Source organism: Vulpes lagopus, chromosome 10 (genome assembly GCF_018345385.1).
Source record: "Vulpes lagopus strain Blue_001 chromosome 10, ASM1834538v1, whole genome shotgun sequence".
NCBI lineage: Eukaryota > Metazoa > Chordata > Mammalia > Carnivora > Canidae > Vulpes > Vulpes lagopus.
In genome coordinates this window covers 2,548,902-2,572,581 of record NC_054833.1, presented here as the reverse complement: position 1 = coordinate 2,572,581, position 23,680 = coordinate 2,548,902, and the positions used below count along the sequence as shown (strand labels likewise).

At 40.5% G+C, this 23,680-nt stretch overlaps 1 protein-coding gene across 5 annotated transcripts in view; it reads left to right on the top strand.

Moving 5' to 3' along the window:
• CARMIL1 (capping protein regulator and myosin 1 linker 1) overlaps positions 1-23,680 on the top strand; it is a 318,108-nt gene that overhangs the window by 209,773 nt on the left and 84,655 nt on the right. For all 5 annotated transcript variants that reach the window (XM_041771073.1, XM_041771071.1, XM_041771070.1 and 2 more), the window contains exons 21-26: positions 243-415; positions 2,153-2,221; positions 4,924-5,017; positions 13,296-13,394; positions 22,278-22,406; positions 23,540-23,671. In XM_041771073.1, the coding sequence (XP_041627007.1) occupies positions 243-415; positions 2,153-2,221; positions 4,924-5,017; positions 13,296-13,394; positions 22,278-22,406; positions 23,540-23,671 (696 nt within the window). The remainder of the gene's footprint in view (positions 1-242; positions 416-2,152; positions 2,222-4,923; positions 5,018-13,295; positions 13,395-22,277; positions 22,407-23,539; positions 23,672-23,680) is intronic.

The window sequence follows — 23,680 nt, the reverse complement described above, 5'->3', positions numbered from 1 at the left end:
GGAGAGAGGTGGCCAGTGTTCAGCACTGAAACACAAGCTCTTTGTGTTTGACTGCAAAGGTCCATTTTATCCAGAACCTTTGGGTCCCATTCATCAACATCTTTTAGGCAGAGTTTTAAAATGAGACACTTCAAGTGCGTGTAGTAGGTACCTCCCCTGGTGATTCTCCCTGAAATGGGTCATTGAGAGCAGTGGCTATTTTGATCAGACCATGTCACTGTTACTTCCTATTCCCTCTTCAGCCCCTGCAGTCCTTGTCCCTGGCCGACTCAAAACTCAAGACTGAAGTCACCATCATCATCAATGCCCTGGGAAGTAATACCTCCCTGACCAAAGTGGACATCAGTGGGAATGGAATGGGGGACATGGGAGCCAAGATGCTGGCCAAAGCACTACAAATCAACACCAAACTCAGGTATGTGGGTCAGGCACTAGGCCCTGAGATGTGGATGCTCACCCTAAGGAGGGCCCTAGAAAGCTCTGGAAAAAATTCCAGTCCCCAAGCATTGGAGAACTGGCTGTGCCCAGTGGGACCTGAGTTTCCCATGAGGCCAACTGAGAAGAGGTGACCGTTTCAAGTCTTTTGTCAAAATACTGGGGATGGCGGGGTGGGGTGGGGTTCCCAAAGTTAGATATTGTGGTTCCTATGAGCTGTTGTCTTAACGATTTCCACTGTGGCATAAAACCCAATGGAAAACTGGCACAATGTCCTGTTTCACAGTGTTGACAGCTGCTCAGTGAGCAGCAGAGGAGAGTTTTACAGGTAGAGAGTAGAATCAGGAAGACTGAAGGTCCAACACGAGGGCCTATCTTACTTCCCCTCCCCCACTGCCAATATAGACTTAAAACCTGAGGAATGCAGAGGGTACCCTGGTTAAAGGCAAGTTTGTGCTAACTATTCTGTGTAGTGGTTTTCAACCACTCCTGATGTTTCCCAAGTGTGGCTTTTCTTAAGAACGAGCTAAGTGGTCACTACTTTTTTTTTTTTTTTTTTAAAGATTTTACTTATTTATTTGACAGAGAAAGAGAACAAGCACAAGCAGGGGGAAGGCAGGCCAAGGGAGAGGGAGAAGCAGACTCCCTGCTGAGCAGAGACCCTGATGTGGGATTCGATCTCAGGACCTTGAGATCATGATCTGAGCTGAAGGCAGACACTTAACGAACTGAGCCGCCCAGGCGCCCCTGTGGTAACCACTTTTATTAAGGACCATATTATCCTCCATCCTTCGGAGAAATGTAGTTGTTCCCCAGCCCAGCAGTCTGGTAAATGAATATTTAATTCACATTGCTCTTAAAGGGCTCTTTATTGATGTTTTTGGACTCTTCCTTGTTCTCCTGAACCTTCTATCTACACAAAAGCCAAGAACCGCAACAGTTTCTTGGAAGGCCAGGGTGTACTGTACATAAAGAAGAGATCAGGATCATTGCAATCAGGAAGTGAAAGCAGCTAGAGGTGTGATTTTTGGATCAGCCATGAAAAGCCATTTCATGTGTCAGGTGAATTGACAGATGCCAGAATATCTCTGAAGAATTCACATTCTGAAAGTGAAGTAGATACTTTTAAAATAGAATTTGTGCTTAAAAAGTAAACAACCTCCTGTTTATAGAAGCTGTGGGGTTACCAACAGAGTGCGAACTGCCTGGCATTGCTGATCATACTATGTCAGGGCAACAATGAAAACAGACAATGTAGGAGGATTCTTTCTAGTTATTTAGAATGGGCAACAGTCTCAGGACCTGAAATTCTTTGTGTTGGACAAGGGACCCTTTAGCATCTTTTATGAACAGCTCCAGCTTCAGACATGAATGCTCGAGTAACTGTTTGGAGAATACGTTGAGAGAATATCAGAGAAACCAGGTTTTAGGGTTTTCTGGCTACAAAGCATCAGGTGTTTTCATGGTAAGTTAATGAGCATGCTGTTGCTTTTCAGTACAATTTTCTTGTACCGTGTGAGCAGTAAATGGGTTAAGAATGTAATGTTGGAGGAGATACTCATCCTTGCTGTGTTTAAAACTAAGTCGAATGTTACTCCTTGCCTATTGTGCTAAAATACCCAGAGAATATTGTCTATAAGAGACTCATCTTCAGTAGGAGAAGCGTTTTGTCCATCCCTAAGTGTCTGATCATTTGTGTGACTTGGTTTCCAAACAGGACTGTGATATGGGACAAGAACAACATTACTGCCCAAGGCTTCCAAGATATAGCTGTTGCTATGGAAAAGTAAGTTTTAATTGGGATTTCTTTCTGGAAAAGTGCAAAAGAACCAATGGTATCTGTGTTACCAGTGGTGTGCTAGAAGGAGCAATGGATTTTGATCCAGAAAGTCTGGGTCTGAGTTAGCCTCTGCTACTCCACCATGGGACCTGGGAAGATGTGGGCTTTGGTCTGGTGTGACTTTCCTCATCTGTACACGAGGGCAGAGATACACCACCAGCATGGGAATTAAAGGAGACCACGCGGAGAAGCCATGCTATGGTCACCTTGCTTTTTCTTGTTGTTTCACATTCTCTTCCTATTGGGTCTTGCCTTTTCTGCGCATTCTGACAATTTTGAATACAGTGGAAAGCAGAAAGCTAAGCTCCAGAAAATAAAACTGGAATTGAGGAATGGCCGATTAACTTGTCTCATTACTGTCAAAGGTTTTATTACCATAGTAGCTAACATCTACAATTACTGTTAATTGTCAAATTAACTTTCCCAGTAAATAACATGAGGCAATAATACAAAGATGGCTGGAAGAAATTCTAGAAATCTGGTTCTTTCTGAGCTCTTCAGCCCTCATCTTGTTTTCCGAAGGCAGAAATGATCACCTAGCATTAAAAATGAGAGGTGACAAAATGTGGGTAGGAAATAAGGGGCTAGTGGCATAGAAGCTGGTCCCCTGGGGAAGGGGTTGGGGTTACTCATCATTGATGTTTTTTCCCCAGATTTCCCTTCATGCATGAAGCCTCCTAGGTAGGGCTCTCATGCCCAACATGGTGCCATGGATAAAATCCGAGGCCTAGAAATAAGAGCACTCCATTAAGTCCCTGGCTCTGTCATCTACAAACCTATCCTCTTGAGCAAAGGAAACATTGCACCTTTCTGATTAATTCTTCTTTTATGAAGTGAGAAAATCAGAGTAAATTATCCCTAAGTGCTTTCCAGTTCTAAATGCCAGGGTTCTGATTTATCGAGCAGGTCAAGAGTGCTGCCCCCATAGACCATCACGAAATATGGATAAGATAGCTTGCTTCACCTCTTCCTGGTGCCTTCTGTGACTGCAAAACCATCTATAATTATTCCCATTGCATCAGGAAACCTTCGAATGGAAACATTTATTTACAAATAGCTACACTTGGGTGGGCACAGCACAGTTGCGACTGCTGTAGACTGCCAGTAGCCCACACTGGTCTTTGTGAGAAGCCAAGAATCTGCACACTCAGTACTCAACATATCCAGATTGATGGTAGGGCTCCCCGGATTACAGTCTGTTATGTATGCTGTGCTCTACAATGCCAGTGGCCCAAAATCACATTTGGTTTAAATAAAGTATGCCGGTCGGGAGCATGATCATAGTTGGATGAGGCCAAGGAAAATCCTCAAGGCTGCAAAATACATGTGCCGTCTCTTCATTTAAGTTGGTTGGCTCCTCTTAAACCAAACAAAAACAATTTTGCTAAAACAAAGCTAAGGCAAAAATTGAAGTCCTAGAAATAACAGCCTTTTTCTTTGTACATTATTTTACATCAAAGCACCATACATTGGACTGAGAAACATTTTTTTCCATTAGATAACACCCCTATAGATGACTACTTTTATTAAGATAGTTGCTTATTTCTTCTATTAGTTCTTGATGATACCATATTTTGGGAGTTAGTTAATTTACTCTTCCAGTAGAAGCCATCTAAATAGCCACCAGAATCACACTGTGAGTATTGTTTAGTGTTTACAAGGCAACTGACTATGAGATCCCAGTGGACTAGAACACCCCACTTGTCACCACATGGCTCAGAAGGTCATCCTTCTGAGTGTCGTGCGGTAGAAAAAGGCAAGTGGGTTTAGAGTGGGAGAGAGGAGGCATCCCCAGGGCTAGTGTGTGGTCCAGGAGCAGGTGTTTGTGGTCATTGGGCACAGAGTGGTTTGCAGCAGGGTCAGGATCCAAGGCCAGGGCACAGATTCAGAGTTCCGTGTTGATTTCCTTACACAAAGATGACTCTCCTTGCACTCTTGTCCCCAACGAGCTGTGCAACAGCAGGGAGGATGATACAGGAACACAGTTTTCCACCAGTTGGTTCACTGGGAGTTGAGCCCAGTGGACACAGGCCATGTATGAAATGCAGACCACAGAGACGTGCACAGGGTCTGAGTGTTGAGCCTGGCGGGAAGCCTGTGTGAAGCAGCTTTTCTGAAGACAGTGGCTGCTTTGGGGCCTCCTTGTTTAAAGCGGTGCAGAGCCTACACAGACTATTTTTGTGGATGCTAAAGTCCTTGCTTTGCAAGCAGTTATTTTGGTTTCATTGTGTAGTTTTCCTCTGTTGGTTTGGGCCTGACAGGTGTCACTGTGGTGATACAGGTACGTTCAGATCTGTTGGGTGACTAAATCCCGAGTAGCAGGTGGAGGCTGGACTTCCCTCCTAGCCTTTCTCTTGGCCCATTTTTCCAGTCCCAGTTTGAAAATCTTGTTTTGAAAACACCACCACCAGTTGCCTTGTGGTCATGTCACTTTTATAAGACAACTTGAGCTGACGTGGTGGCCCATGGCGCTGCATACATGAGTACTAAAGAAAGTTGACCTATAATCTGGGGCCCTAAGGTAGCTTGTTAGTTCAGAATTTTCTAAGATGTTCTAACAACTGTTTCTGGGTTGAAAAAAAAAAGAGTGCTGAAGTAAGGTAGTAGGACATTATTTTTAAATAAATATTACTTTCTCCTTTTTCTAGGAACTATACATTGAGGTTTATGCCAATCCCTATGTATGATGCTTCTCAAGCCCTAAAAACAAACCCTGAAAAAACAGAAGAGGCTCTGCAAAAGGTATTAGAGATTCAGTAGCTTAATCATAATAAATCCACATTTGAATTGAGTTTTGTTAGCATAATCCTGAATGTGTGAACAATATTTTATATCTTACAAAGGTTTTTTCACATGAACTTGAATTCTTGCGATCACAACTTGCATAATGTGTGACCAAGGGAGGAATGACATAAGAAATACGAAAACTTGTCATGAAATTTAGGTGGAATAACATCCTTACACCATCAGCATACCAGCACTGATGCACAGATAGCTTCTTATTCATCCTTCAGAGAATGTGTCGAACTGGATGCCAGCACAACTTTTACCCTGAGCAGCTAAAACCTTCCCTTTTTTCTTTTCTTTCTTTCTTTTTCTTTTTCTTTTTTTTTTTTAGATTTATATATTAGAGAGAGAGAGAGAGAGTAGGAGGGAGATCAGAGGGAAACAGAAAGAGGGAATCTCAAGCAGACTCCCTGCTTAGCGCAGACCCCGACACACGGGGCTCATTCTCAGGACTCTGAGATCATGACCTTGGGATTCTGACCTGACCCATAATAGAGTTGGACACTTAGCTGACTAAACCACCCAGGTGCCCCACTTCCCTTCTTTTCTTATCAAGACATTTAGGATGTGGATGAGATCTTCTTTTACCAGCTTTGTTATGAATGTGTCTAATTCCACATCCATTCCCACCTCCTTTCTGACACCCCAGAGGATGACAGAGATCTCCCCCTTCAAAGTCCAGGGTGCCTATGACCCGGCCGTCTCTGCCCAGGCTGGAAACTTGCCCAGAGTCATACTCTTGCTCTGCTGTACCTCCATCCTTCTCTTTCTATAGTTACCGTTACCTTTCTCGATTTTTAGATCTGCTCAAGGATTTCCCATCTGAAGAAGCCTACTGTACTTTTACTATGTGGTAGCTGGGGCATCTTTGAAATCTTTCGTCCTTTTTGTCCACCTATCTGGTAGTACCATCCAGCTTCCCACGCTTTGACTTTTCCCAGGTCTTCCATAGCCATGCCGTCATCAAGTTTATAGATAAATCTCTTCATTAGCTCTATTCTCCTCTCTTCCTAGCATGGATGCTTTTGTTCAAGCCTCATTACGTCTCAGCAGGATTATTACATTCTCTTGTTTGTTTTCTATGCTGCAGTCAAAAAAGAGCCATCTTGTTCGCAGCAAATTTGAGCAGACTAACCTCTTCGGCACCCCCTCCCCATTCCATTGCCCTCCCCGCTACTGTGGCTTTTTAGAATAGAGCCTGCTCTCGTTGAACTGGCATAAAATTCTGCCCAGAATCCTCCTCCTATCCACTGCCACCTTCATTTCTTACCAACTCTGCCTCTCTGCTCTGCTCTCCTTCAGGGAACTTGTTAGAGAGGCAGATTCTTGGGTCTCAGAAATAGGCATGGGCCTCAGCAATCCATGTTTGTACAAACTCTCCTGGTGGCCACAAATTTGGGAATCACCGCTCTGATCTCATGACACTCATGCTTTCCCCACGTCATGAATATTTGTCAACATTAAAGGCAAGTGTCAGCTCATCTGGAAGACTTCTCAGAGCCTCTTTCCTCCCTGTGTAGGTAATCTTCTCAGAATTTCCTGTGCCTGTCTCAGTCACTGGCCTTGGGACATCGTATGAGTCACCTGACTCCCTATCTTTTTTTCTCCAGTGACTGTGAACCCCTTGAAGGCAGCGCCTGTGTATTTTTCACCTTTTTAGATTTTTAGCAGTAGCACAGTAATTGGCATGCATGCTTGGATACTTCTTAGACTTTGTTGAATAAAAGGGAATAAGGTAGGGGATGGGGGAAGGGAAAGCTGTGATGTGCCAACAGAAATCATCCAAGATTTGTATCAGAAGATCTGACTAGGGGCGTCTGGGGGGCTCAGTCACTTAAGTGTGTGCCTTCGACTCAGGTCATGGTCTCAGGGACCTAGGATGGAGCTCCGTGTTGGGCTCCCTACTCTGTGGGAAGTGTGCTTCTCTCTGTGCCTCTCCTCCTGAGTGTGTTCTCTCTCTCAAATAAATAAATAAAATCTTAAAAAAAAAGGATCTGACTAAATCAAACTTTTTTCAGCTTTATAATTTTCATAAGTTACTTAAATTTTCTGAACCTTGGTTTCTTCATCTATATAAAACATACAGTTAGGGACGCCTGGGTGACTCAGAGGTTTAGTGTCTTCCTTTGGCTCAGGGCATGATCTTGGAGTTCCAGGATCAAGTCCCACATCAGGATCCCCACAGGGAGCCTGCTTTTCCCTCTGCGTGTGTGTACCTTTGGCTCTCTCTGTGTCTCTCATGAATAAATAAATAAAATCTTTAACATACAGTTAGACAGTATCTATGTTTAGCTGACACTTAACATACAGTTCATGCTGGGTGCCTGACACTATTATAAATGCTGTAAATAAATTAACATTGGTAATCTCTAAAATAAATCCATGAGACAGGTTTGTTATACCCCCATTTTGCACATAAGAAAACTGAAGGACAGGATGACCCAAGTAATTTACCTGTGATGCCCATGGAGCAAAACCAGTTAGTGTATGTGAAAAAAAAGTTTGCCAAGCACAAAACATAAGCATCGTAAAAATGTTAGACATCTTTATATTTTCCCAAAGAATATTAGCAACTTTTAATAAAAGACATATCCTAGAGACCCCAGGTTTCAGGGTTTAGATTTGACAGGTCAAGGGTTTGGCACTCATTGCGCCTATCTTCACAAGAGAAAAGCTGAACAAACAGAAAATTGGTGACTTCTTAGATCCACCAGAGATTTGAAACAAAAGCAAAGCAGACTGTCACCCTTTGGAAACTGGACACATGGGATTACAGAGAATCACAGTGAATCAAAGCTGAGATGGACTCACCAGCGGCAGAAGCTAATGGAGCCACTAGCTCAGAGAAATGCTTACACAGGAATTGAGGAATTACTGGAGGCTTAGTGTAGATTGGATTAAGAGTTAAAAACTCCTAGAAATCTAGTCTTAGTGAGGCCCTGACCCTCTCCTGGGCTTCACCTCCAAGAGCCTTACCAAGTTACCACAGGAAAAATATCCTCTCATGTTCTCAGAATTTCCTGCCCTTTTTCTATATCACTGGCCTTAGGACATCATTTGACTTACTTGAATCGTATATATATTTTTTTCTCCCAGTGACTATGAACTCCTTGAAGGCAGAGCCTATGTATTTTTCATCTTTTTAGATTTAGCAGCAGGGGGAAGGGAACAAGTAACCATTTTGAAATACACCTGGAGCATTCTGTTGTCTGTAACAAGGCTTACACTCAAGGGAAACTATACTACCAGAACCTTATCTGACCTAGTGGAAGACAATCCCAGCCTTCCTGTTTCACAGAAAAAAGAAGCCAAGCAATACTTTGGTAGGTCAAAGCCCAGGGACTCAGGCCCACTAAAAACCCTAAATTTAATCATAAGTTTATAGAACTATTCCCCTCTTTACCACCTTACTAACACATCAAGTGTAAGAAGAATGGATTACAATTGAGCAAAGTTCAAAGACACTGTATTTAAGAAGGGATTTCTAGGGAAACCCCATCCCTAGAAAGCAACCAGGAGATAAAAACAATTAAAATCTTTTTAATTTCTAGACATTCAACATAACCCAGCTTCTAGCCAGATTAACATAAAATTGCACACTAAAAGGCTCACTACCTCTGTTTCTGTTATGAAATATATCCAGTTTTCAACGACGACGACAACAACAACAACAAATTATAAGACATGCTAAAAGGCAAGGGGGAAAAACCCCACACATATTATGAAGAGACAAAGCAAACACCACAACCAGACTCAGATATGACACAGATTTTAGAATTATCAGACAGAATTTAAATAACTGATTAGTATAATAAGGGCTATCATGGAAAAAGTAAAAACCATGCAAGAACAGATGGATAATGTAAGCAACAAGATAGAAACTCTAAGAAAAAGATCAAAAGGAAATACTAGAGATCAGAAACAATATAACAGAAAGGAAAAATGCCTTTTATGAGTTTGTCAGTGGGCTTGACACAGCTAAGGAGAATCCTTGAGCCTGAGGATAGGTCAGTAGAAACTTCCCATTGAAAAGCAAAGGGGGTGGCTTGATCAGTTAAACAACTGTCTTTGGCTCAGGTCATGATCTCAGGGTCATGGGATTGAGCCTCATGTCAGGCTCCCTGCTCAGTGGGGAGTCTGTTTCTCCCTCTTCCCCTCCCTTGGCTTATGTACTTTTTTTTTTTTGGCTTATGCACTTTCTACCTCTTACTCTCTCATTCTCTCTCTCACATAGTTTTTTTTTTTAAAAAAAAGAATAGAAAAGAAGGGAGGACAAAAACAACAGAATATCTCCAAACTGTGGGACACTTACAAAAGGTAGAGCATCCGTACAGTGGGAATGCCAGAGGGAGAAGAAAAACAAGGGAACATAAAAAAAATAGTTGAAATAATAATGGCTGAGAATTTTCCAAATTCAGTGGTAGGCACCAAATCAAAGATCAAAGAATCACAGAGAACACCAAGTAGGATAAATACCCAAAAAATCTACATGTAGGCGTATCACATTCAAACTGCAGAAAACCAAAGACCAAGGGAAAAATCTTGAAAGAAGCCAGAAGGAGGATGAAAAAAATCACCTTACTTATTGAGAAATAAGGGTAAGAATTATAACAGACTTTGGGTCATATGTCATACAAGCAAGAAGAAAGTAGAGCGAAATATTTAAAGTGTCAAAAGAAAAACATCCAGCAGCCTAGAATTCTGTATTTAGCAAATTCTTTCTTCAAAAGTAAAGAAGATGATATCTGAGTGATACAGTTGGTTGACTCTTGATTTTGGCTCAGATTGTGATCTCAGGATTGTGAGATGGAGTCCTGTGTTGGGCTCCATGCTCAGCACAGAGTCTGCTTGGGACTCTCTTTCCTTCTCCTTCTGCCTCTCTCTTCTTCCCCTTGCCCCTACTCTCCCAGTTTCTCTCTCTCTCTCTCTCAAATAAATAGGGAGAAATGAAGACATATAAAGATAGCAATGTTACAAGGGTAGAGAGGGTGAAATTGACAATGCTATCTTTTTTTTTTTAACACATTTTTCTTAATTTTATTTATTTATTCATGAGAGACACGGGGCGGGGGTGGTAGAGGGAGAAGCAGGCTCCACACAGGAAGCCCGACATGGGACTGGATCTCAGGTCTCCAGGATCACTCCCCGGGCTGAAGGCGGCGCTAAACCGCTGAGCCACCGGGGCTGCCCTGACAGTGCTATCTTAACAAGGAGCATGGATTACTTGCAAAATGGTATGGTGTTCTGTGAAAGTGGACTTGAAATTGTTGTATATTGCAGATAGTAGGGCAACCATTAAAAAGTTAAAAAGAAGTGTAGTTAACATACTAAGGAAGGAGAGAAAAGCACAATAACATACAATACTTAAAACCAGAGAGAGCAGAAAATGAGGGGAAAATAGAAGAAATGCCTCATTTGCAAATATATTAATTATAAAATTTGTGGTTTCTAAAATGAAAAATTGGTGACTTCAGAGCTGATATTTATAATTTTTTCTATAATACTCTACTCATATATTAAAGTTTTCATGTTAACAGAATTCTATTTCCTGGAAGAAATACACTTTCCACTTTTTTTTTTTTTAAAGATTTTATTTATTTATTCATGAGAGAGAGAGAGAGAGAGAGAGAGAGAGAGAAAGGCAGAGACACAGGCAGATGGAGAAGCAGGCTCCATGCAGGGAGCCCGATGTGGGACTTGATCCCGGGACTCGAGGATCGTGCCCTGGGCCAAAGACAGGTGCTAAACCCCTGAGCCACCCAGGGATGCCCTCACTTTTTTTTTTCACTTTTTTAAAAACCAATTTATTTATTTATTCATGAGAGACAGAGAGAGAGAGAGAGAGAGAGAGAGAGGCAGAGACACAGGCAGAGGGAGAAGCAGGCTTCATGCAGGGAGCCTGACATGGGACTCAGTCCTGGGTCTCCAGGATCAGGCCCTGGGCTGAAGGTGGCACTAAACCGCTGAGCCACTCGGGCTGCCGCAGTCTTCTACTTTACTAAAGATCAATATTGGGATTCTGTACTTGATCTTTAGAAGTTGTTTGTTTATTTGTTTAAATATTAGATTCCGGGATCCCTGGGTGGCGCAGCGGTTTGGCGCCTGCCTTTGGCCCAGGGCGCGATCCTGGAGACCCGGGATCGAATCCCACATCAGGCTCCCGGTGCATGGAGCCTGCTTCTCCCTCTGCCTGTGTCTCTGCCTCTCTCTCTCTCTGTGACTATCAAAAAAAAAAAAAAAAAAAAAAAAAAAAATTAGATTCCTAAAAAATATATATATGTGTGAATATATAAAATAATATATATATGTATATATATATATATATACACATACATATATATATATACACACTAGAGTCCTACATTGAAATGCAGGTCTTTTTGCCTTTTGTGCTGTGCTGTTTTCAGCAATGAGACTGGAGGCATTCTAGCTGGCCTTCCAGGTCACTGCTGCCAGGGGGACTGGCAAACATGATGATACTTTTGGCCCTGTCCTGACTTCAGTTAGACCCTCTGTCCTCCGCCTGTAGGAGGTGGGTTCTTGTCCTCAGCCTGGAATGGTGCAGGGAAGGAAGGTTTACCCTGCCAATCCAAGATACAAATAATTTCTGGGATGATGTGCCCGTGGTTGATATTAAAGACACTGAAACATTATCCATTCTTCCCCTTGCACTAGCTTTAGAAATGTGCTTTGAATATTGTTTTTTTTCTAAAAAAATTCCCTCTAGGTTTAGTCTGTGCCAGCACCATTGGTGCCCCTGGGGAAGGTCTGGAAACATACGAACCAGTCTTGGGTGCATGACCTATACATGAGCTGAGCCTACTGAATAAACAAGCTACCCTCACAACTGGCCCCCAGCCAGCGCTTAACCAAGTCCAAATGTAAAAGGACAAATCACAAAGCAAAAGTACCCAAAGCTAAGTGGCACTGTGTGTGCCTGTTATATTTCAGTTTCAGGCAAGAATCTTTTTTTTTTTTGGCAAAAACATTTGCTGTCGATATTAATGTCCTTGGAAAGAGATGACTTTTCGGGAAGCAGCAAGAGAAAATTAATGTAATAAAATGTCATTGTCTTAATGTGTCACTTTAATGATGTTTTATTTCAGGGATCTTTTTATTTTTTTAATTCTTTCATTTACGTTTAGTAGAAAGGTATGTTTTGTTCTGCTCTATGGTTTCCAGGGATGATAGTAATTATACTCCGTATTTTAATTGTACCTAATTGGTGTTAGGTAGTAGTTATTTTAGCATATGGAAAATTAAAATGAAAATGTAATAATACTGAGAGCCTCACAGCTATTAGAAGTTCTTAACCAGGGAACTGTAGTGACAAAAGCCAAATGGTTAAGTGGTATTATTAAAAACAAATGAAAACAACAATGGAGGGAAAAAAAACCCAGATGGTGCAATTACCAATCTCAAATCATTCTTTGCAGGCATCTTCATACATATCTATAAGTCCCAGTAGTTAACCCTGCACTTGTTATTCAGTATATACCCATTGCATATTCTTCTTAAACACTTCATTTCAATCTGGTTATCACTTGTATGTTTGAATTCTTAATTGGAGATTATTTTTGTAAAAAATATACTGTCAAGCAACTTCAAGGGGTCTTATTTTCTGTGGAAATTTGTTTTCTTATTTTCTCTGCTTTTGCTAAAGTCAGTCCTGTTTTTCAGACCATATGAAAACCTCAGGAATAATGAAACTAGTATATGTCTTTGAGTTGTCCAAGCTTGTAGTCTTCAAATGTTGTACTTATTTTCTCCTTTTTTCCTTTAAAATAGAGTTTTCCTAGTGCCGGTGGATTCTCCCACCTAAAGGCTGAGAGTTTCAGAGGGTGCCATCCATATGCCTTGGGGATACTTATTTAGCTTTGGAACTGCTGAGTGGCTAAAGAGACAAGAGATTGTGATTGTGGGCCAGAAACCAGAGAGTCACTGAATTGGGTCCCCAACCACATGGACAATAAACCCTTGCTTATCTTTGTCAGCTACCAAGTCACATAAAAATACTCCCATTACCTGCAGGTTACATCTCTAACTCAAACACCAAGAGTGCATCACAGTGACAGCCAGCTTCCTGTCTACTGTGTTGTAGGGGGTCAAGGCACAGGCAGGAATGTGAATCAGTGCTTTGGTTTCAAGTTCAGCAACTGGCTCTTTCACTTATCACTTCACCCTCTGCTGAGTTGAAATGTGTTCTTGAGAGATCCATGTGCTTGATTTTTAGATAGAAAACTATCTTCTCCGGAATCATGAGACCCGAAAATACCTACAAGAGCAGGCCTACCGCCTCCAGCAGGGCATCGTCACCAGCACCACACAGCAGGTAAGAGGGCGCTGTACTCTCCTACTTAGTCACAATGAACACTTTTCAGAGCAGAGGACCCAGGATTTCTATCATTTGAATTATCCACAATGGGATAACAAGAACTGGTTTCTGAAAATGGCAAAAGGAAATAGAGTTTGGGGGAAGATGTAGAGTGTGGAAAATGTAGGCTGATTCTAATGCTAAAAATGTGCTTTTAATTGCTGATAATTTTGTGCCTTTTAAGATTATCAGTAAAACATATTTTAGATTTCCATCCAAATATTAGGAACCCATCATTACAGATGAGAGGATCTGAGGGTAAGCAGATTTGCTACTTTGGGGACATTGTGTTCCTTTCCATCTCTCCTCCTTCACACTCATGTGAGATAGAAACAAATTCCTAGATTCCTTGAAATAATTAAGAATTTGTTGAATATTAGGGCATCGAGGTGGCTCAGTCAGATAAGCATCCGACTCTTGATTTTGGCTCGAGTCATGAGATTGATGCCCACATCTGCTCCATGCTGAGCATGGAACCAGCTTGAGATTCTTTCTCTCCTCCCTGTACCTGTCCCCACTTTCATCCTGTCTCTCTCTCTCTCTCAAAATAAAAAAAAAAAAAATTTTAAAATAATCTGTTGAATATTAACACGCGCTAAAGTGTTTTTCTTTTTTACTTTATTTCCCGTCCCTCTAGCCAATGTTAGAGAAGAAAAAGGAATTATAATAATAAAAGAAATGTGGAATATTTTCTTCCCAAAGTATCAACACAAACCAAGGATTATAAGATATTTGGGGAAATAATATGTCAAGGAAAGAGCAAGATAAACCAAAAATCTGACCTCGGCTAATTCAGAGCACAGCCAAAGACTTTGAAAAATATTGTAATTAGTAAGGTCAGTGGGACTTGAGGTAGTATTGTATCCACAAAATACGAAGAGGCTGCTAAACAGCAAGAGACAATGTTTAACTATTGAAAAATATGGAAACTGTAATACAGAATTTAACATAAACTAATAGGGCACAAATGAAGCTATTTCTCTAGAAGAAAAAGTAAAAGAAATCTTTATAATATGCAGTAAAAAGATGAAAAATATGAAAGAAAAGTCAAAATGGTGACCAGATTGAAATTGACCAATAGCCTTCTGATAGGCACTAAAGACTATAAAAGAAGAAAAAAACAGTAGAATACCATTTCATATAAATCTTGGGGTTGATGTGACCCACTGAAATTGATCCAAATGAAGGGACCAAAGAGCTACACCTAGACATGTCCTGGTCAGAACACCTACAAGAAAGAAAAAAAAGTCTTAAAGAGTGCCAGAGAGAATCAAAAAGCTGTCTTACTTGGGAACTAAAACTATTTCTTAGCGTCCATCCCAATTACTGGAAGCAAATGAAGTGATATTATCAAAGTTCTGTGGGGGTCTTATTTTGGCCCATGAATTCTCTACTTCGCCACTTTGTCAAACAGATAGGGGGGGCAGATTATAAATATGTTCAGTCATGAGTGCAGAAATTTTACCCCCAATAATCTGTATATGCAAAAAGTTCTTTTTTTTTAAAAAAAAGATGATTTTATTTATTTATTCATGAGAGACACAGAGACATAGGTAGAGGGAAAAGCAGGCTCCCTGCAAGGAGCCCGATGTGGGACTCGATTCCAGGACTCTGAGATCATGCCCTGAGCCAAAGGCAGACGCTTAACCACTGAGCCACCCAGGCATTCTGCACAAAAAGGTCTTTGAGGAAATTCTCCAGCATAACAATGAAAAATAAGAGAGTACACAGTATGACGTATAAATAAGAAACTGTAGCAGAAAGGAAATCCTTGAAGTCAAAAGCTGAAGAAAAGCTTTTTCAAAATTGTTGCTTTAGGCAGTCTACCTGGAGCTGCAGGGTTAAAAGACATAGGATTACATTCCTTTCTCTATGGATCCCATAGTCAAAATTATGTAACTGCATTTTAGTAGGTTCAAAATTTTAGTATTAACTAAGACAAGAGGGGAAAACCTAAGGATTGTTATATTAAAAAATGTGAATGTTAGAAATCATAATGTAAAAAGTATTGATACTAACTAAAATTAGGAATTGAAGAAGGAGAAAGTTGGATGAGTATTAGTACACTAAATTTTTAGTTTTTATTTTATGGAATCAACCTTTTTTTTATCATTCATCTTTAATAAAAAATACAAATATAGTTAACCATCCTGGAATTAAAATAATATCCTTAGTTAGAAAAATACAAATGTTAGTCTAAGTTTAAATTTAGACATTTTAAATTTCAAATGGAAGCCATGAGAAAAATTTAAAAAGCAACAGGTTTCCAAAAGTATTTATTTTAGCAGGATGAGAGAAGCTGACTTGTCATTTGAGACCATTTTTTTTTTTATGGTTTACACATTTCTTAACCTCATGCAAATGTCAATTTAATTCTCAGTTGTTGCTTTTTCTTAAAATAGAATGAAAGAAAAGTGTCCATAATAAAAGCATCATATATAACATTCCAAGTAGGTAAAATTATCTGGAAGACTGCATAGATCTGTATAGAGGTTTGTGAAAGAGTGTTCACCAAAATATTCATGAAGGTTAGCTCAGGTGGTGTGATTAGGTAAGTTTTATTCCCATATGTTTCACAGTATTCTTTGAAACCTTAACAGTAGACACAACTCTTTATAAAACAAAAAGTAAGGTGATACATGTTGAGAAAAAGAAAAACATTAATTATATGAATATCAGTGAAGTAACAGGGAGTTTTAAGAAAGAAAATTTTCTTCTAAAATTAAAAAAAAATTATTTTGCCCTTACTAATGCTTTAAACCCCCCCCCCTTTTTTTCTCCCCACAAGGGTCTAATATTAGCTTAGTATTTTATAGTTTACTGTTACTTCTTGGTTTTAGTAGTAAACATTAAAGCAATGAGAGCCTAAAATCTTACACTGAACCTTTGCCTTGGGTTCCTTTATAAGCTGCTGTAATGCAGGCTTTTCTTAATATAATATCCTTCCAACTTTACCCCTCGTTCATAGGGCATTTTGCCCATCCAAAAAAATTACTGCAGCAACCTTTAATGCTAATCCTTAAAAGTAAGTTTCGTCACCTCAACCCAGAGGAAATTGTACACAGGAGGTGTAGCGTGGATGTTTAATTCTGCATGGGTAGCATCAGTCTGAATTATTTTAATCATTATGTAGTAGGTATATTGCCACTTTTATCTCTTTGGAGATTTCTTAGTAGGTTATGATTAGCAGTTTTTAGACTTTAATCGTTTTAGTCACTTTAAGAGAGATTTATCTCTTTCTTACTGAAACTTCTTGTCGAAGTTTCCAGAAATCTGAATACAGAAATAATCGACTCTCTGTGACTAATGTCCCTGCCAGGTATGTAGCCAGGCATCATTCCCAGGTGACACCAAAGGTATTAAAATGTTGTGATGAAACAGTGATGTCTCATAACTGCGCACATTGTTTCTTTGTGTAGGAATGACCTCTGTAAGGCTCCGTGCTCTAACCTTTGTTTTCAGTCTGTTCTTTTCCTTCTCATAAACTCTCTTTATCAGGAGTCAGCAGATAAAAACAAATATAAAATACAAAAACAAATAGTAAATATTTCTGGGCCTTGCAGCCTGTGAGGTCTCCACTGCAACTACTCAGCTCTGCTTGGAGAGCAGAAGCTGTCATAGTCTGTGAGGTGGCTCTTCCAATAACACTTTATTTATAAAGACAGGCCCAGACATACCCTCACCCACACAGTCTTAATTTCTTTCTTTCCAGTCCTTTTTCCTACATGGATTTTTTTTAAATGTGGAAATCATAAAATTTATATACTTTGAAAAGATAAAAATTAAAAAAAATTAAAACAGGCCTTGCATTGCCTATAGTTTGCTGAGCTCTACTCTTCTCACCCTTAAAGTTTTCTGACCACTTAAAAAAGGGAGAAGGTGATTTTATTGCCTGGAGCTGTTTACCCAAAACATTGTCTTCTCACCTCTCGTGTGTAGTTTTGATACTTGCCTTCTTGACTTCTTTGCTACCCTGTCACTTCATAACTGTTCCACATGTGTCCCCATCTGTACTGAAATGGCTCTCTCCATGGTCTCCTGTTCCCCAGGTCCCCAGCCTTTTACTCCCTCTTCATCTGTTAATGAGAGGACACAGGATAGTGTAGATGACCCAGATTTAAGGATGGATTCTGCTTTCCCTATAGTATGAATTGATGTTAGATGCTTAAACTTGTCTAAGTGTTGTTTTCTTCATCTGTGAATCTGGGGAGATGACTCTGAAGATGCTGGGAGGATTCACTGGGATAAAGCATGGGAAGTACCTGACTCACCTGTCACCAGTAAACCGTTAATGTTTGTTGCTGCTCTTCCTCTTACTGTCACAATTATTGTCACGATTGACTACCTTACCTTTGGTAAGTCTCATTGCTTGGTTCATTGACAGTGTGCCATTTTGAATATCTTTCTGCTGCTCTTTGGTCTTATCTGTCTCCTTTCTACATGACTCTTTACCCCTTCATCTTCCAAATGTAGTCCTTTTCCTAAGTTTTGTACTTAGTGCTTATTTCCTTTAGCTGTTTCTTCCACTCTTACATTTTCACAACCTCATCTGTGGAGGACTCCTGGGGTCTCCCTCTGTTTCTTTCTGGAAAGTTTTATCTTGTCAACACTTGTTCAGCAGCTCTGAGATACAGGATCACTGAGACAAAACTTATCCGTTAGAACTCCTGATTTTACCATTTCTCTCAGTGGCATCATCAGTCCCTGAGAATAGAACCCTCAGGGTCATCTTGGATGTCTCCTTTGCTGTCGCCAGCCAGTGGTTGCTGTGCCCATCTGCTGACCTTCTAAGTGTTTTTCCCTTCCATTTTCATCACCAGCCTCTTGCTCAGGTGTTTTTACCAATTCATTTGTACCTCTTCTTTTACAAGTGCTATGAGAACTGTTATATCCACCTTCCATGTCTCCTCTTGCTATCTATGCCCCATATCCTATGCATTGGAAGCTGTGCCACCAGGATTACTACAGAGTGAGGGTTGTTAGACCCTCACAGCTGTAGGAGGAGCCAGGGACTGATGCCCGCTTCCTTCCACACCGAGTTCCAGCTCCTTACCATGTGGCCGAGTCTCACCCTGTGTTGCCTTAGCCTAACTTTCCAATCCTCTCTGCCACAATAAAGTACCCTGTTCCTTTTTTTTAATAATAAATTTATTTTTTATTGGTGTTCAATTTGCCAACATACAGAATAACACCCAGTGCTCATCCCGTCAAGTGCTCCCCTCAGTGCCCATCACCCATTCACCCCCACCCCCCACCCTCCTCCCCTTCACCACCCCTAGTTCATTTGCCAGAGTTAGGAGCCTTTATGTTCTGTCTCCCTTTCTGATATTTCCCACACATTTCCTCTCCCTTCCCTTATATTCCCTTTCACTATTATTTATATTCCCCAAATGAATGAGAACATATAATGTTTGTCCTTCTCTGATTGACTTATTTCACTCAGCATAATACCCTCTAGTTCCATCCACGTTGAAGCAAATGGTGAAGTACCCTGTTCCTAATCAGGAAATAGGAATTGCAGGTGTCTGGTTGTGCCATAGCTTATGTTTTTCTTTTGCTTGAAAGTCCCTTCTATTTTCTCAATCTGTAGAAATCTTTCAGGCCCCAGTTGAAAAGCCACCTTCAACCTCAACTAGATAGGATCCCTCCCTTGGCTGAAATCTTGTACAATGTATCATTCCTGTGCTCACTGAATACATACTTATAAGGGTCTGCCATGTGGTAGGCACTATTGTAGGAAAAAAAGGAGCTGAGTTTGGTGAACAAAATGTGGTGCCCTTGTAAATGTTATATTATGTAGCACTTTTTATCTTGTGTTATAATTATCTGTGAATATTTCTTTCTACTTCTACGCTTTTAAGTTGCTTAGCAGCAAAAGGCATATCTTACTCAGGACTGTATCTCATCATTCAGTTTTAGGTGTTCAGTATATTTCTCTTGAATTGGATAAAGAAATTGACATGGAGGAATATAAAATACCAGCAAATACAGTATTTGTTGGAACGGGGAACAGTTATAACAAGTGGAGAGCAACCAAAGATGGCATTTGTTACTAATAGTTCTAAGTTCTGAACTTTGGTTCTATAGCCCTGTGCATTTGAAAAAGCCTGAGTAGTCATCAGCAAGTGACATGAGTCGGTGGTATGATTTAGCTGCCAGAGAAGCCAATTCGACCTGTACCACATTAATGGAAGTAAACTTGTTACAGTAAGGAAGGCACTGGTCCTGTTCATGTTGCCAGTTTCCTCCTCCTGTGTTCCAGTTTGTTTTATTGAGGGGGTATATTTCATGAGCATCCAGGATGGAAGAGACAACTCAGAGAAGGGACCTGGGGTGGGGAGAGGGTTGGGAACCATAAGACTGTCACCATAATAAAGTGGCAAGAGGAGCTAGGGCTGTGAAGCCTGAAGAAAAACAGATTAGGGGAGAAGAGATAACTGTGTTCAAGCATGTGCAAGACCATATCGTGGAAAAGAGGCTGTGACTGATTTTTCAGTGTGGCCTCAAGGGGAAGCCATGGGTCTGTAGGAAGGACATGGGAAGACATTAGGACTCAAAGAAGATCGTGTTCAAGAATGACAGAGTACATCTCCTTAGAAGGAAGTGAGCTACTCAGATGGTGGCCTTTGGCAGCTTCTCTGCGCTGCAAGAGAAGAGTGGAATGGGGTGGTTAAGGCTCCGTGGAATGCTTAAGATAAAGAGCTCAGGTACTGTCATCTACCGTGGAGGCATGTGATGGGCCAACCCAAGGGATGACAGTCTTTCCCCTTCTGGTTTCTGTTCTTTTTCATATTTGTGAGCATTCTGGACTTCAATATGAACTGATAGTCAAAACGCTTGATTTCTTGTTTTCAGAATTGTAGATTTGCTCTCTACATAATCATTCTGTATCACCTTCTGCAGGTTGACTTTCCTGGGCCTTGAGCTCTTTGGTTGTGAAGCATCTGCACGTGATCTCTTGGGCTATCCTAAACTTAGCAAGCATGTGTTCAGACAAATCTTTGAGACGTGGAAGGTTTTATGTCCTATTTGAATGGAAGAACTAAATTTTTACATTTCTTTTGGGTATAATTTTAAAAGTCCCACTTAACATGGTGTTGAGTTTATTAGAACTTGTCTGCTTGGGGACTGCCTAATGGCACACATTTTCAGGAGTCTCCGGCCTCCTAATATTAAAGATCACCAACTCACATAGTGTCACATCCACATGCCTCTCAAACTAGTCTTGTATGGCTTCAGACATGTACCACTTCCTTTCTTAGCATGTGGTTTGTCTCTTGAAATTAAGTATTAAGCACTTCTTCTTGGTAAGATCTGAATTATAGATGACTCTTTGCTTCAGGAAGCACAGATCAATGCAACAATTTGAAGAGTTAGAATTTATATCAATTAAGATATTTTAAAACATATAGTTAGTTCTCTCCGGGCATTGTGAAAATACATCAAGTTAAGATATGATCGTTCCCTACGAGCTTAGATTTTAGTTAGAAGCATCATTCATAGAACTTGTTTTTCCTGTGGGGAGCTCCAGATCCTTCGCTTCTGTAAACCTCAGGACATTTTATAGCAATAGGAGCTGTTCTTAATGTACATTAACGTCGACATTAGTGACCTTTTGTCAAGGGAAAGGTGTTACTTTCCTGGGTTGTCTTCAAAGTACTTTAAAAAGGAAAATGGGGTAGATGGTATGAACCTGATTTTCTAGAAGAGGAGGGCAGGAAGGATGGTGATGCTGCCACTCTAACCAGACCGTAAGTATTCTGAGCAGTGTAGCCAAGTTTCTATAACTGCAGAACTTGTGGTGGAAGGAGGGCTGACTTTGACTTCCTATGGTTGTTAGATCAGATAACTCAAAATAGAGCAATCATGAACTTAAATAAAAACATTACTAGAGTGTCACCTCTGCCAAATGAATTATATCAGATGTGATGGGACTCTGGATGTTATAAGGTCTCTGGAAGAATTAGTAACTTAAGAACATAAAATAGCTTGCAGTTCTGATCCAAATACTGGAGAAACTTTGTAAACCACACCGTTTATCTCTTTCTTTAGAATTCTTAGCTTTCTTTGTGTTTTTCTCTAGAAGTTCAAATACAAATAGGACATAATCTTACCCATCTATAATATTTTTTTTGTCTATAGTAGTGATTTACCACTTCCCTTTGGGTTTCATGGTTGGGTCTGTGGAGTAACCAAAAATGATTCAGATGTAATTAACGTGAGAGAAGGGCTCCCACAGAATAGAAACTAAAGGTTATCAACTTTACTATTGCCTGCGTTAAAATAATAAAACCTCAACTTGCTTTTGGGGGGCAGGGGAGTGGCTTTTAATTCATGTGGGAAAGTACCTGATATAATAGAATTAGCTTGAAAGATATTAATTTCCAGGGATGTTATGATTCTGTAATATTGAGACCCAACTGGCTGTGGGCACCATCTTGTAGTCATTTCAACAATCACCAAATGACGTGCTCCATTTCTCTGCGTCCTCCCTACCCAGCACTATGTCTGACACAAAGGGTACCCAATAAAAGTAAATAAAGGAGAGCTACTACCTAGTGAAATGTCACAGAGTAGCTAGGAAATTCTGAATCGTCAAGGAGTTCGCACTTCAATGCATTTCCTAGAGCAGGAAAGGGGACGGAAGCCCCGGAGATGTTTTACTGGAGTTCATGTTGCCCAAGGCTGCCACTATGAATAGGTAAATTATAACTGGCTATAAGCTGCCTTCTTGCCTGTTTCAGCTAAAAAATGTTTTTGCCCTCATTCATTCCATGCTTTCTTCTGTGCTGTTGTCTGTGCTGCCTTGGATGCTTACTGTCCCTCTGTGGCCTGGAGCAGATGATTGACAGGATATGTGTGAAGGTACAGGACCACCTCAACTCTTTACGAAACTGTGTGGGAGATGCTGTCCAGGAAGACTTGAAGTCAGCAGAAAGGCTCATGCGTGATGCTAAAAACTCTAAAACGGTGAGTTTCACTTCAGGCTACATGGGAGTCTTATGTAATAAAAAGCCTTTTTAAAGTTCACTTTTAGAAACTAGTTCTACTGATGTGGTCTATATATACACTGGACTATTGCTCAGCCATTAGAAATGACGAATACCCACCATTTGCTTCGACACTGATGGAACTGGAGGGTATTATGCTGAGTGAAGTAAGTCAATCAGAGAAGGACCAACATTATATGGTCTCATTCATTTGGGGAATATAAGAAATAGGGAAATATATGAAAGGGATCATAGGGGAAAGGAGAGAAAATGAGTGGGAAATATCAGAGGGAGACAGAACATGAGAGACTCCTAACTTTGGGAAACAAACAAGGGGTAATGGAAGGGGAGGTGGGTGGGGGGATGGGGTGAATGGGTGACGGGTGCTGAGAGAGCACTTGGTTGGATGAGCACTGGGTGGTATGCTATATGTTGGCAAATCGAACTCCAATAAAAAAATATACAAAATAAATAGAAACTAGTTCTACCTTTTTTTTTTTATCTTCCCAATTTCAAGGTTATTAATAAGTGGCAGAGTGAATGGAGTGCCTCTTTGCCTCCTTTCTGTTCCCTGGGCTGATTCCCAGTAATCAAAAAAGAATAAAATGCAGGGGGTTGATGTGGTGACAAAGGCTGTAATCAGGTCCTGAGTACCTGAGAGGTAGAGTTGTAGTTGAAATGAGGAACATCTCATTAAGATTATTCTATTTCCAGCTAATAGCCTGAAACTCCCCTCTATCACCTCTAAGAGGAAGCTTCTTTCAAATTAGAATTTGGTTCCCAAAGTGTGTCTTCACAAGGAAAGGACTAACGGGGCCGGAAAACCTGGGGCCTGGGCCTGGCTGTTTTGGACTCACTCGATCATCGAGTGTTGTAAGTAGGAGGACCATGAGCATTAGTCAGATACCTTCATACCCCAGATGCCTATCAAGGGGCGTGGAGATGATGTATTGTTCTATAGTTTCAAAGCTGAACCCATTTATTAATCTATATAAAGAGCCTTTGATTGAGAGCAAATTATCTCTGATGATGTTTCTTATCCTTTTTTACTAACTCTGCAATGACTTTTTTACTTAAATAATTATGGAGAGCTTATTTGTACTTTTATTACAGTTGTTACCAAATTTATACCATGTTGGTGGTACGTCCTGGGCGGGAGCCAGTGGCTTGTCATCGGGTCCAATTCAAGAGACCCTGGAATCAATGGCTGGAGAAGTCACAAGAGTTGTAGATGAACAGCTCAAGGTTTGTGGA